This window comes from Ascaphus truei, chromosome 1 (genome assembly GCF_040206685.1).
Source record: "Ascaphus truei isolate aAscTru1 chromosome 1, aAscTru1.hap1, whole genome shotgun sequence".
Lineage (NCBI taxonomy): Eukaryota > Metazoa > Chordata > Amphibia > Anura > Ascaphidae > Ascaphus > Ascaphus truei.
The window spans coordinates 19,078,337-19,093,923 of NC_134483.1; the positions used below are offsets into that span (position 1 = coordinate 19,078,337).

Here is a 15,587-nt window from a genome sequence, read left to right on the forward strand (position 1 = left end):
TCTAAGTTAAAGGAGAGACATTATACAGTATATGTGTAGTTACTCTGACGTACCTATAAATTGTTGCTGGTACAGTACAAGGAGGTTACAGACACTAATATGAAGGTTAACATGCTCAAATGGTAATATGTATCCAATGGATATATTACATTCCATTGTTATGCCTTTCACAGAGAATCAAGCACTGATAAAATACAAGTTTAAACACTGGTTACATTATTATTATTTTTTTTTTTATATATAAAAAAAGAGTGCAAAATATTCCATATTCTATACAAGAAAAATGTTAAAGCAGCAATCCGGCACACGTTTATATATACGCATTTAAAAAAAGAAAAAAACTGGAATTCCATGGTGTGCTACAGATACAGTAGATATGGTGTGTGATATTGTTCAAAAGATAACTCAACATACCCCAGATTACCGCAGAAGAGTTTCCATAGGATTCAATAGAATAATATAGTACATCCCAACATACCACAAAAGAACAGTGACGTCTGCTACATCTGTGGGAGAGACGTCCCATTCCAGACATATAAAAACAAAACAAGAACCCATTAAAGAAAACAATATCCATTAGCAGTCATTATCTGAATAACCAGAAAGTGGTCTGTTAGTGGTAATGTTCCTCATTGGCATTGCTGGCAAGATATTGGTAAGGTTTCCCACAGACAGAAAATCTTTAATGCTGCATATTCCATGTTAATATGGTCAGTAAAGCGTGAAACCTTTGTAGCTAAAGAACCATTAACGCTGGTTTTTCTTTAAAGACTAGTTTTGGAGCAGGGTTATCTTGAGCTGAACCGCGTTGATTTCAGTTCTCATGGTGGCGGCGCGGGCGTGCGCGCCCTCCTGCAGCCCCAGCGATCTGGGCACTTGGCTGCAGGAGATTGGGGAGGTGATCGGAGGCGATGCGGGGGTGTGGCGAACGTGTCACGAAGCTGGTTCACCCTCACTGGCTGAAAAGACAAATGTACTTGTCTCACCAAACTACATCGCCACCAGTACTATGCTACCTTCAATAGAGAAGCATAGAAAAGTCCCAAACGTGCGTGCGCACGTAGCGACGCCCCCACCATGAGCGCGGCCTTATGGGGACCCCCTGCTTCCGGAGATCTATACCTTGGAAAGGGGTGCCGGTTGCAGCTCTAGCCTAGCACACAATATAGCAGTATAAAAGGTCCCACAAGGGCCAATAGGAAGCTGTGACATCATCCCTTGTGGCTTCATATTGGCCCACGTGATGTAGGAACTTTAAAACAGCAGAGAGATACCGGAAGCCCCTTCACATGCAAGTATCTCGGGGAACAGGGGGTCCTGGAGCTGAAATAAACGCAGTTTAGCTATAGAGATCTCCCGTTTCCCACCTCTGGGGGAAACCATTTTTTTCCCCCAAAAAAGCATAGATGCTTTAAATTAGATTATTTTGCCCAATGGTAATGATATAGATTCAACTAATTTATTCTGACCGCCCAATCTTGACATTCCTTATTGCCATTATACAAAACTATGCATCAGTGTACATTATTGAGCTAAGGATGTACTTTTTCCCTTATTGCATTCTTTGCTGAAAAGGCCGCACGATATTAGTTTGCAAAACAGCTTTGAACAGAAAGAAGGAGCTCTCCCAAAAACCAAGTAGAAACGGTAACACAAAAAGTCTTTGGAAACACGCAAACGTCATGATACAAAGCCAAACTCCACAAAACGAGAACACGTTTCTTAATGCAGCTTTTAGTACATAATGCACCTTGTCAGCACTTCATATTTTGAAACATCAGTAGTTAGAATTTTAAGAGGGGTGTAAAAATATATTCCCTGTCAAGGACAAAACATGTTTGATAACTAATAGTTTTTTTTAAAGGAGAGCTTCACGGTTTTCAACTTAAAATCATTCAATACAGAAGGCAATCAATACATATTTTTTTTTTTTAAATAAGGCTTCATATAACATAACGTGGTTCGTTTGTTAAGGTGCCCAATGAAAATAGGCTACTTCATCTAAGTCAACTGGGTAATCTGTAAGTAGTGTTGGAGTTTTATGGAACACCTCTCCCTTGTAACTACGCCACCTGCCTGCTGGGAGGTAGACATCTCTTTCCTGCTTGCCTGGCTCCAGCACAGGAGCCACCATCAATGTGTCTCCTATTAGGAACTGAGAATCAATTTTATGGGCCGTTTCATCATTAGGAGAGATCCACCAGATGGGCCTTATGATGGGATCCCCGGTATCTGTGACTTCACCAGCAAGCTCCAGCAAAAGAGGGGCCACCAAGGAGTCGTGAATTTGGGTAAACTTCTGAGCTATTTCAATCACCTCTTTGTCATAAAGCCAGGGTGGAACAGAAAACTGCATAGAGGGCATAAAAGCAGACAGCTCCAGCCATCGGATGTAGAGTTCACGGTCGGGAATGTCATCAGATGCATTTGTCCCGTTGGTGTAGATGTTTCCACCAATCATATCAGGTAAGATAAAAGGATATCCAAGCATGCTTATGGTGAGAACTGTAGGTATCAGAGACTTTAACCCTAGCTCATATCCCCACACAGAGTCCCGGTCAATGATCCGGAAGAAGCAAGATATATTTTGAGACTGATAGCCAACTCTAAGCTCAGCACGCTCGTAAAATGGGATAGCCATTTCAGTGTACCTCCTACTAAAGATGCTTGGATCGGATAAAGGTTGATAAGTACTGAACTGTTTAGGAAGATAACTTATCTCACCTGCATCAAACTTAAAAGATGAAATACCGTACTTTGTCCTGAGCTGTTTTAGATTGTTCTGAAACCATTCTCTTGCGTGGGGGTTTGTAAAATCTAGTATGGCTCCAATGCCGTTCCACCACTGCACCATAGCAGGAAGACGGCCACTGGGCTCCTTAACAAAGAGCCCCCTTTCAATTCCCACTCCAAAATTGGAAGAATTATAGTTGACAAATGGATGGATCCAGAGCGTTACTTTAAATCCTTCCTCCTTGAGCTTTTTGAACATCTCTGTAGCATTAGGAAACTTAACTGGATCAAAGTCAAAATCACCATAAGTTTTTGAGTACATGTCATCTATTTCTATATGGCTATAGTTGAACTTGTATGTCTTAATCTTCCCTGTGAAGCGCAGAAGCTTGTCCTGGTCAATATCTGTTTTATACAAAGCCCAAGTAGACCAAATTGGATATCTGAATGTGCTTTCTGATGGTATCTTAGTGGGCTTGTTAAAATATCGTCTCACCATATATTTGTGGATGGAGGTAATATCGGAACCCACGCAGACACGATAGCTAAGCTCTGGGAACGGCTGTTTTCCAAGTGGAGGTTTGTAGGATGAGTCCTTATACCTTGCTTCAAGGAAAATAGACTTTTCAGTGCTGTTCCACCCAAGATGGAAAGGCACAGAGTCATTAATTTTAATGGCTGCTGCTTTTGATGACAGCCAGTACCTTTCAAGTATGCCACCAAAGTTGTCTCTGAATGAATATACATCGCTGGTCACAAAGGGCTTGGGTTCTTGGTATCCGGAAAGTTTTATAGGCCAATGTTGTATACTCATTTCAGCCCCTCCATACCAATAAGCATCATCCCAATACATGGTATGCTGAACCTCTGTGTCTGCCACAAACTCCTCCCATCGTACTCTGTAGCACATCACTGTATCTTTGGCATTGACTGTCTGAATGAAGAAATTCAGTTTCCCTTTGTCTGACCTAGTACAGGATAAAATCTCGCCATACTTAGAACAAGACTCTAAATCGAGAACACCAGACTCGAAGGCAAGTCGAAAAACTTCTTTCCCCTGTTGGTTCCGTATAATAAATCCATCTTTTCTCAAGTCCAACAGTTCAGTCTTTAAACTATCTGCTTTCCGGAGGGAGACAGAGTAGTAGCACCATGCAACCACAGCAAATATAACAAGTATGAGCCCCAAAATGACAGCCCCAATCATAGACTTCTGCTCCTTAGGTGCCTTCTGCTTGACGGGAGTGATGTTCTCTGGTATGAACGTGTACATTGTGCTAGACTTTGTGGGGTCTTTCCCCTTTTGAACAGGCAGGACAATGGACTATTGTCTAGATGTAGTAGTCCAAGTGATGTACTTTTAGGTCTCCGTCCTGGAGGCAGAAACCATTTCTAGCCACCTGATACTGTAGATCCTTACGTGCCTTAAAAAAAAAAAGTCACAATTAGTTTGTTTATTGCATTAAAACCCTTTTTTTCCCCCAAGTTTCCTAAATGAGTTTTGTATTAATATACAATAGTGGTGCTTCAACTAAGAATCTATATTGATCTCGTATATTTTACAGGTTAAAATAAATATTTCTGGTATTGCACAGGACCCTTTTAAACTTCAAAAGTCTACTCTTCAAGTGCAGACATACTCCCGAAGAAAGAATCCTGGGCACCCGGTCGCCTAAAGTCTCCCCACTTCCCGTCCGTGCTGTGTGCAGGTACGGATCTGTCAATCACAGCTGCAACCTCAAAGCTGGATCTGGTTCACTGTAACCGCGCATTAAGGATGGCTTGGGAGGGGCAGTGGGGGGTAGGAGGGGGGGTAAAAGAGCAGAAAACCGAGGCTGTGCAAGGGCTGGGCGTGGAGCTAGTGAGTGTGTCACCCTCTGTGTGAGTGTGTGTGCGAGTCTGAGTGACAGCCTCTGTGTGAGTGTGTCAGCCTCTGTGTGAGTGTGTGTGCGAGTTTGTGAGTCTCTGGGTGAGTGTGTGAGAGTCTGAGTGACATCCTCTGTGTGAGTTTGTCAACCTCTGTGTGAGTGTGTACGCGAGTTTGTGAGTGTGTCAGCCTCTGTGGGAGTCTGAGTGTCACAGTCTGTGTGAGAGAGTGTGAGTGTAGAGACAGTCTTGTGCGAGCCTGTCCCATATACACACTGCCTAATAACTCTCCTTCTGGAGTTGAAAAGAGTCCAGAGGTCTTATTTCAAAAATAGAAAAGTATTTATTTACACAAAACCGACATTTCAATGCTGTTCAAAAAGATAAAAACAGCAAGGGAAAAAGGAGAAAAAAAAACTACGGAAAGTTAATTGTGTATGTTAAAGGTAAAATAAAAAACCCTAAATAACCCATAAATACAAACAAAAACTTAAGACTGTAAGTATATAACTAAAAAACAACTTTTTTGAAATGTGAATGAGTGAAAATCTCTTAAAGCATTAGCCTAAAAGTAACTTAACAAAGAACTTAACAGAAAAGTAACTTAACATACCGGGGGGGTGGGGGGTTTCAGTATCTCGGGAAGCTGGGGTCCCCACAGCTGAAATCAATGCGGTTCAGCTCAGGAGACCCCCTGCTCCTGCACACTATTAGTAAAAATACAATTTAAGCAACTTCATTACCTTAGTAGCTAATTATTTCTTTTTGGGGGGGGGTGGGGAGGAGAGGGCTTCTGTTCCTAGTGTGTAGGAGCAGGGGGTCTTCAGAACTGAACCGTGTTGATTTCAGCCTCGAGGACCCCCTAATTTCCGAGGCACAGGCTCCAGTATGGGGTGCCAGTATCCCCCGCAGGATTTAAATCCCCTGGTCACGTGACGCAGAGAATTTTAACATTGTGGAGATACGGGCACCCCATACCTCGGGACGTAGGGGGTCCCCGGACCTGAAATCATTGCGGTTCAGCTCCGGAGACCCCCTGCTACAATAGTTTGTGATTAAAATAAAACAAAAGCCCCGCGATCGCCTGTTACAGGCGCGCAGGTAGAGTGACTGATTCAGTCTCTTACTGCACGTCTCTTACAGACCGGCAGACCCCGGTAGGATTCACACAGCAGGGACCCCCACTGTGTTAATCCGATGGGCCATTAGTCTGGCTGCTGGAACCTTGTGACATGCTAGAGGTTACAGTGCAGAACTCGCAAGGCAAATGGTCGACAACAACAGGCAGCTGCTACTGTACATCCTAGGTCCCCCCCGGGGCGCCAATTCCCGGGATGTTGTGACTATGTCCTGTGGGACTCTAAGGGTTAAACATGTCAGTGCCACTTGCCTTTGCACTTTCAAACATGAGCAATTCTCAACACCTCAGCAACCGTCCATACCCGTGGCGTGGGGTTACTGCGCTGTTAACAATACATTCTCGCTAGATTAAATATTGATTGATAGATGAATGCAGGAAATTGCTCACCTCACCTACAGCAAATGCTAAGCAATCTCAAGGCCAATAAGCCAACCTGAAAATGATAAGTCCCAGTACAATGGGTCTCATTTAAAAGGAGCTACTTTTCCTTTTATCTCTATACTGTGAAGACAGATCTGTTTTTTTACTGGATCTACATCCTATTTTGTTTTTACATTTAAGTGCATAAAATAAAGCCTCGCAGCTCAGTTTCAGGGACCCCCTGCTAACTCACCTCCGTAAGGGGTTCCATTATCTACAGCCAGGGAGCTTGTGTGCCTAACGAAATGGCGGCGTTTAAAAGTCCTGCGGGCCAATAGGAAGCCGTGACGTCATCGCTTGCGGCTTCCTATTGACCCGCGTGACCGGGGGCCTCTAAACCGAAGACAGATACCGACAACCCCCTACGGAGGTGAGTATCTCGGGAAGCAGGAGATCCCCGGAGCTGGAATTAACGCAGTTCAGGTCCGGAGACCCCCTGCTTCAATCCTGTAATAATGTAATTGTGCAGTGCTACATGTTTTGATGCTTTAACCTTTACATTACCATCCGCATCATGCGATAGCTCCAGGAGTGATCACATGACCACGGCAGGGGGGGGGGGGGGGGGGTCACTGCGGTTTTGATGGGGCTGGCCCCGGAAATGAGTGTCTATGGCAAAGCTGGTACGTCATTAGGGCACTGTACAGATTAAAGGTTAAGTCATGGGATATTGTGTATATCAATATTGCAAACTGAGGAAGAGAGAAAACTCTTGGAAGCTTGTCTTATAGTATCAATTGTTAGTCCAAATAAAAAAAGGAATCACCTAATAATATCTAGTTGTCATTTACTCAAGACTGAAGGTTAAAGCAAAGATTTGGCTCTTTGTTGAAACAAAGCACATATTTGTTCTTCAGGGTCTCTGAATAGATGAATGTTTGTCCATCAAGAGTTTCCATCACCGTTCTCACCCTGTCCTGATCAGAGAGCCAATAAAGAGAAAGGGAGGGGAAAAGGGGGGTGGGGGAGATTTGCCTGTGCAAACTCAGTAACATCACTCAATAAGGAGCGAAGTATATCCCTCTCACGTTTAGCAATTTAAAAATAAAGATGTAAAATTACTTAATGGTGATGGATTTTGGTAAAAAAATAACAAATAAACCCCCAGAGGTTAACCCCTTAAACTTGTATTTGCCATTGTTACACTTTGGTCCTAGGACGGATTGCACCTTGTTATGTACCTTTTTAAAACAAAAATCTGATTTAATTGCCTTAGTACAATTTATTGGCCAAACCGATGGGTAAAGCTACGCTGGCAGCAGAGAGTTAAAGGTCTGTTTGCGATAATGAATACAGCGGGCGAGCGCCCCGTCTCCTCGCGCCACTTATACTCCATCTCCCTGACAGGATGCCCAGGGTAACAGTCCTGCCAAGACTGTCATCTGATTCTCAACCAGCTCCAAGCAGAGCTGTGAGACCTGCACTTACAGGCCAGCAACAGTCTATTTATATGGACAGAACGGCTGCAATATGTAACCGCTCCTGTGTCAGATAGGGGTCAAAACAATGCAAGGAACAAACAATGCTCACCTCTCTGGCTATACCCTATTAACATACATACATACATACATACATACATACATACATACGTTATGGTGGGTGAAAAAAGTGACCAAAAATACCTCCACCGTATAGCATACAGCAAATGAAAATATCACGTGAGCACATTCACATGTCTTAGACAGGTCGGCAACCCTGTCTTTCACCATTATCTCTTAGCATACAGTGCTTCCACTGCAGCAAGGGATTCTGGGAAATCACATGCAAATGAGCACACAGTGTCACCTTTAGCTTCAAATCCATTTTGACATGGACCTTTATAAACTTATGCTTGCTGCATTATGCTGCGCTTTTAGTGCCGGCGACAGCGACGCAACGTCGCGTCAAAACAAATGCATTGCCGCCGTCGCGTGCGCTTATAGAAAGCGCAACGCGACGGGGCGACGGCTTGGTCGCGATCGCTGGAAGTCATCTCAATTTTATTTTTCCGGCGACCGCAGCCTGACGTCGCCGTTACTATAAGCGCAGCCTTACACAGCTTTTCAGCACAGCCTAGGTCAAAATGCAAAGCAAGTAACCCTGCTCACAGACAGCTGTTTCGACCTTTTGGGTCTCCTCAGTGTGAGGCTGTTATACTGGCTTTGCAATTTGCAGCTTGGGTATTAAACAAAGGCAGCGTCCCAAGCGAAGCACTTCTACATTGTATCTTGTACTGAAACGTGTGGAGTTCTTGGCATGCAAGGGCACAGATACTGCACACCATCTGCACCAAATAAATCCTACTGCACAGCACTGCATATATTCTCATCTTTATCTGCAGCTCTTGTAACTCCACTACTTGTTGCTGGGAAATATTGAAGTTGCCTCAACACTTATTAAGTGTAGCAATACCAAATACTCATAACTCTATAAAAAAGTGTAGTGACATCTTTACTGTGACATACATAGAGAATATGAGGTGTTCAACATAAAAATCATCGAATAAATGTCATAGAAATGACATTACTTGTGAACGTTTTCTTGCCATTGTTGTCGGGCAAGATTAACACTGTAGTTTTATTTTTACTTATTCCAAACACCACCAGATAAATATTAGATTCACCGTGAAGTACAAAAGTGAAGCACATTTCAGGGACAATGGAACGCTGGAACAAAAAAAAGTGAAGGGGAGTGGAGGTTTAGGGGAAGAAATGCGAGTGGATTTCACTGGAAACGTGATGGATTTGTGGACGAGCCTTATAGCAGAGGTGGTGGAGGCTCTTGCAGTAAAGGGATTCAAGTCTCACTGGAACGGACACGAGGGAATCCAACCAACATCTACAAAAACCCTAAAGATATAACTGGGTCTGAGGATTTGCAGCACGTATGGAAATGGGCAGATGAGGTGGGCCAAATGGCTGTTATCTACCAATCTTTTTCTTAACATTAACCGACATTATTATTTTTTGTTAAACAATTAACAATTGGTTTTGCCTTCTGTATATGAGGCACCCTAAAAGGGACTGGGACTCATTTTAAAGAAAGAAATAGACCCAGAATATGGTTGTGCCTGTGAATGTGATTTTCTGGATAAAGATCAATAGTTTACCCCTACTGCAAATGTTTCTATGTTCATGTTACTCTTCCCAATGCCCGGGAAACGCACTTCCACCACGCAAGCATTGCAAGTTGGAAACATGTTGCATTAGTCAAAGCTTTAGTAACACAACAAATATAAGAGTATCTTAAGAAGAAAGGCCTTGTCACCAGCAGTATGGCCCCTATCCAAACACACGCCTGACTTTGCGGACACTATATATTTATTTTATTTATAACATTTATATAGTACAGTTATTCCAGGGAGCTATATATAGTACTATTCTAGACTGTTCATGGCCCGCTCCTCCTCTTACCGTGCACCTCACAACTTGAACAGTCTACCGGAGACTCTCACAGCCACCACCCGTCTAATTTCTTTCAAAACTAAAGCTGTCTCATATTTTAATCTGGCCTGTAACTGTTACATACGCCTATAACATATATTATCTTTAACTGTGCATGCTATGTCATGTAACTATGTATTTATAACCATGAATTTGTCATCATATGCCCAGGACATACTTGAAAGCGAGAGGTAACTCTCAGTGTATTACTTCCTGGTAACACATTTTATAAATAAACATCCCACACAACATCACAGGAGTGGGTCAGTGTAAATCCCTGTGGCCGGAACCTTCTGACCTGCGACAAGTGACTGACCCCCAGTGACGCAGACACTACAAATAAACTAGAACGTGTTTGGGAAAGGGATTTGCTGTGTCTGTAAAGTCAATGTGCAGAGCTTTGTACAGGGCTGCATGGGAATAAATATCTAAAATAAGGAAACGAGTGTGAAAGGAGAAAGGTTGCACAAACATATATATATATATATATATATATATAAAATCAAAAAATAAATAGATGATACCGTTCTGTGGCTAACGAAATGCTTTTATTTGTGCGAGCTTTCGAGATACACTGATCTCTTCTTCCGGCGATGTTACAATGAACGGTATCATCTATTTATTTTTTGATTATTGAAGCTCGGCTAACACGGTACTGATATATATATATATATATATATATATCTGTGACTGAAGTCCAAGCATCACAAGACAGAAAAGTCCTGACAAGGCACAATATATAGCGTGCATTGGGAATATGGTGCAAATTCTTCCATTCCTCACAATCTGTGTAGCACCCAGGTCAGACAGATGAAGCCTTTTACCTGATCAACAGTCTAACTCACTGAGCACGGAAAGAAATGATCTCGCCTCGCAACGACCACTACATTCTATATGCGTTATTCAAGTGTAATGCCGGGGTTCAGTAAGACGCAGTGGGGAGCACTGCACCTCAAAACCGCATTAACTGCCATTTACTTGAATAGTTGTCAAGGCTGGATTGGGGTCGACACCCCATATTGCCGCGTAGTGAATTCCAGCTTAAGGGGGGTCATTTAATACACCCCAATATATAAATACTATTGACGTTAATGGTGATCGTACAGGATACACTGAATGACCCCCCTCAGAGTATAATGGTGTGTGAGTACGAGTGAATCTAACTAACAACATATAAATACATATTAGTATTCTTTATGAACCACAGGTGGAAGGATTTTTCTCTTTGCTGTCGCATCTTCTCCAGATAAGGGATCCTCATTAATTTCCTAACCTTCCTCTGATCAACCGCTCATCTTACTGCAATGTGACACACGCACACACACACTGCAGAGTGTGACACACACGCGCACAAACACACTCTGCAGACTGCGGCGCCCGCACACACTGCAGTGTGGCACACGCACGCACACACTGCAGTGTGGCACACGCACGCACACACTGCAGTGTGGCACATGCACGCACACACTGCAGAGTGTGGCACACACTGCAGAGTGTGGCTCACGCACGCACGCACTGCAGAGTGTGGCACACGCACGCACGCACTGCACAGTGTGGCACAGGCACGCACGCACGCACTGCACAGTGTGGCACAGGCACGCACGCACTGCACAGTGTGGCACAGGCACGCACGCACTGCACAGTGTGGCACAGGCACGCACGCACTGCACAGTGTGGCACGCACGCACTGCACAGTGTGGCACAGGCACGCACGCACTGCACAGTGTGGCACAGGCACGCACTGCACAGTGTGGCACAGGCACGCACTGCACAGTGTGGCACAGGCACGCACGCACTGCACAGTGTGGCACAGGCAGGCACGCACTGCACAGTGTGGCACACGCACGCACGCACGCACTGCAGAGTGTGGCACACGCACGCACACACTGCAGAGTGTGGCACACGCACGCACACACTGCAGAGTGTGGCACACGCACGCACACACTGCAGTGTGGCACACGCACGCACACACTGCAGTGTGGCACACGCACGCACACACTGCAGTGTGGAAACGCACGCACACACTGCAGTGTGGCACACGCACGCACACACTGCAGTGTGGCACACGCACGCACACACTGCAGTGTGGCACACGCTGCAGTGTGGCACACGCACGCACACACTGCAGTGTGGCACACGCACGCACACACTGCAGTGTGGCACACGCACGCACACACTGCAGTGTGGCACACGCACGCACACACTGCAGTGTGGCACACGCACGCACAGTAGTGTGGCACACGCACGCACAGTAGTGTGGCAGACACACGCACAGCAGTGTGGCACACGCACGCACACGCATGCACAGTAGTGTGGCACAGGCACGCACACACTGCACAGTGTGGCACAGGCACGCACACACTGCAGAGTGTGGCACATGCACGCACTGCAGTGTGTGGCACACGCACACACTGCAGAGTGTGGCACACGCACACACTGCAGAGTGTGGCACACGCACGCACACACTGCAGAGTGTGGCACACGCACTCACACACTGCAGAGTGTGGCACACGCACGCACACACTACTGTGTGGCACACGCACGCACTGCAGTGTGGCACACGCACGCACGCACTGCAGTGTGGCACACGCACGCACGCACTGCAGTGTGGCACACGCACGCACGCACTGCAGTGTGGCACACGCACGCACGCACTGCAGTGTGGCACACGCACGCACGCACTGCAGTGTGCCACACGCACGCACACACTGCAGTGTGGCACACGCACGCACACACTGTAGTGTGGCACACGCACGCACACACTGCAGTGTGGCACACGCACGCACAGTAGTGTGGCACACGCACGCACAGAAGTGTGGCACACGCACGCACACGCATGCACAGTAGTGTGGCACAGGCACGCACAGCAGTGTGGCACAGGCACGCACACACTGCACAGTGTGGCACAGGCACGCACACACTGCACAGTGTGACACAGGCACGCACACACTGCAGAGTGTGGCACAGGCACGCACACACTGAACAGTGTGGCACAGGCACGCACACACTGCACAGTGTGGCACAGGCACGCACACACTGCACAGTGTGGCACAGGCACGCACACACTGCACAGTGTGGCACAGGCACGCACACACTGCACAGTGTGGCACAGGCACGCACACACTGCACAGTGTGGCACACGCACGCACACACTGCACAGTGTGGCACACGCTCGCACACACTGCAGAGTGTGGCACACACACACTGCACAGTGTGGCACACGCACGCACACACTTCAGAGTGTAGCACACACACTGCAGAGTGTAGCACACACACACTGCAGAGTGTGGCACGCACGCACGCGCACACACACTGCAGAGTGGACACACACGCAGGCACACACTGCAGCAATGTGACACACACACTGCAGAGTGTTGCACACATACCACACGCACTACATAGTCTGACACATCACACACTGCAGAGCTCACTGTAACCACACAACATATCACTGCAGATCTGCATGGAAAAACAACGCTGAAACTCACCCACGGACGGAGAACAACTTCCAACTTGCAGCATTGTTGCTACTTCAGGAAGTGCAGCTGCTTGTTTTCCTGCTAGCCCAGCTCAGCTGTCAGTTACTGTTACAGGGAGGCGGGACTAAGGGCTGGCACTGGAGGATTCTGGGAGTTGTAGTTTTTTTTTATATCATTGCATCCAGTGTGAGTGATACTGTTACTTGTGACCTGTCAGACAATGTTTCCTGTGGGCTGCTGTGCTCTGCTCATTCTGTATTTATTGCTATGCTTGATGTTACATTCCTGAGATGTTTGTATGTACTTCAGCTGGAATCAAATCAGGGGGGATTGCCCCTACCTTAAAAATGTGAACCAGTAATGGTTTGGACACAGTTGCCATTATATTAAGTCACTTTACTACAAAAAAGAATATTTATCCACAGATTTATGATCTCCACGCTCCCTGTTATCAAGAGCAGGTTTAGTCAGTCCTGGGCTGGCAGCTCTAAGTCAAATACAGTTAATGCAGTTTGTCTTCTGGAGAAAGCCCAAATGGGAATGATTGATATGAAATATATAATAATAATAATACTTTGAACAAAGCCTCAACTGTCCAGTTCAGTGCATTACTCTGGCCATTACTCCAATAGTCAAGAGTAATGCATAAAAAACAGCACAAGATTTATGCAAGAAACCATGTTATACGTGTTCATGTTTTAATACATCTCTGCCTTTGGTTTCTACCAGGTTGGTGTAATTGGCTTTAAAAACTTGCCCTTTGTCTCCTTAAACACTATATACACACACACTATATACACGTGTGTTAACTTTTCACAATAAAACACCGGGGATTTTTCTTGCTGCCAGTTTCACAGTCAGAGATATAGATTATATCAATGAAAAGAAAAAGAAAAGCGTCCCAACTCAGCACTCAAGTATACTCAGAACAAATATCAAAGAAAATGATGATTTATTAAACAGCACAAATAATCAAACTTAAAATACAAAAAATATTAAAACAAACCCTGACATCCTCCTGTGTGTATCAGACAGGGGAAATCCCCTATGAAGATACTGATGGACCCCTAATACCCAAGGCAAGGGGAAAAAAGCCTATAAGCACAAACTATATGTAGAACAAGGGGTTAACAATAAGCTATATTGTGCCTGTGTTTTACTGTCTTTTACCCTGTATCTGTATATTTGTCCACATTCACTTTAGTAGGTGTGAGCAGTGTGTGTGTGCGAGGTGTGTGTGTGTGCGAGGTGTGTGTGTGTGTGTGTGTGTGTGTGAGGTGTCTGTGTGTGTGCGAGGTGTGTGTGTGTGCGTGTGCGAGGTGTGTCTGTGTGTGTGCGAGGTGTGTCTGTGTGTGTGCGAGGTGTGTCTGTGTGTGTGCGAGGTGTGTCTGTGTGTGTGCGAGGTGCGTGCGTGTGTGTGCCATACACATTTTAAGTTATGGTGGGTGGAAAAAGGAGACAAAAAACCTCCACCGTATAGCATATAGCCAATAAAGAATATCACTTGTGAGCACATTCACGTCTTAGACAGGTCTGCACCCCTGCCTTTCAACCATTATCACCTCGCATACAGTGCTTCCACTGCAGCAAGGGATTCTGGGAAATGACTTGCAAATGAACACACAATGTCACCTTTTGCCTGAAATGGTGGATGTTTTTTGTCGCCTTTTTCACCCACCATAACTTAAAATGAGAAAAGGTCGCCAGGAACTTTCTTTTAACTTTATTTACAGTCCAAATTAAAGCAGCAACAGGACTGGTTTTCAAGTGTCAAAGATCATTTCTTGTCGCATGCAGACACATATACGCAGGCTTCCTCAACCACGAGGCCTGTAGACAGAGTTGCTCTTTTTCATTTTCAAGCCTTTCCCCTGCAACTGGAAACAGAACTGGAACCTTTCCCAGACACTCTTCCAGGTCTCCTCAATGTGCCCCTGTCTGGAGGCAGGATCCTGATCTAGTGTAGTGTCTCCTGGGCCCCTATACTGGGAGGCTTGCCCTAATCTAGAAACGAGAAAGGTTGCTCACCCCTCTTACAGGGCTGGGAGCCCTGGAGATCCCCTCAGCGTGGGTCCACTTTAAGATCTAAGGCAGTCCTGCACAACTCCAGTCCTCGGGGGCCGCAAACAGGCCAGGTTTTGAGGATATCAGTACTTAAGCACAGCTGGCTCAATTAGTGGCTCAGTAAAACCTGACTGTTTTTCGGCCCTTGAGGACTGGAGTTGTGCAGGCCTGATCTAAGGAAAGACATCCAGGTACCTAATATGTATAACCTTTCCCCACCCCTGTTGCTGGGCAAGAAAAGAGAATGCCTTACTACTAAATCATCCCCTTAAGTAGGGTGACCAGATTTTGAAAATGAAAAACTGGGACACATTTTTTACATAACAGTTTATTTATTGTAGTACACTTATACTTTTAAACTTTACTACGTGTGTGTGTGTGTGTGTGTGTGTGTGTGTGTGTGTGTGTGTGTGTGTGTGTGTGTGTGTGTGTGTGTGTGTGTGTGTGTGTGTGTGTGTGTGT

At 45.5% G+C, this 15,587-nt stretch overlaps 1 protein-coding gene across 1 annotated transcript; it reads right to left on the bottom strand.

Annotated features, from left to right (window-relative positions):
* Positions 1–245: 245 nt before the first annotated feature.
* On the bottom strand, positions 246–13,176 carry MYORG (myogenesis regulating glycosidase). Its single transcript, XM_075584048.1, has 2 exons — positions 13,071–13,176; positions 246–4,157 (listed from the first exon to the last, which is right to left on the bottom strand). The coding sequence occupies exon 2, from the start codon at positions 4,004–4,006 to the stop codon at positions 1,970–1,972; it is 2,037 nt and encodes a 678-aa protein (XP_075440163.1). The 5' UTR covers positions 4,007–4,157; positions 13,071–13,176; the 3' UTR covers positions 246–1,969.
* Between the last annotated feature and the right edge of the window lie 2,411 nt (positions 13,177–15,587).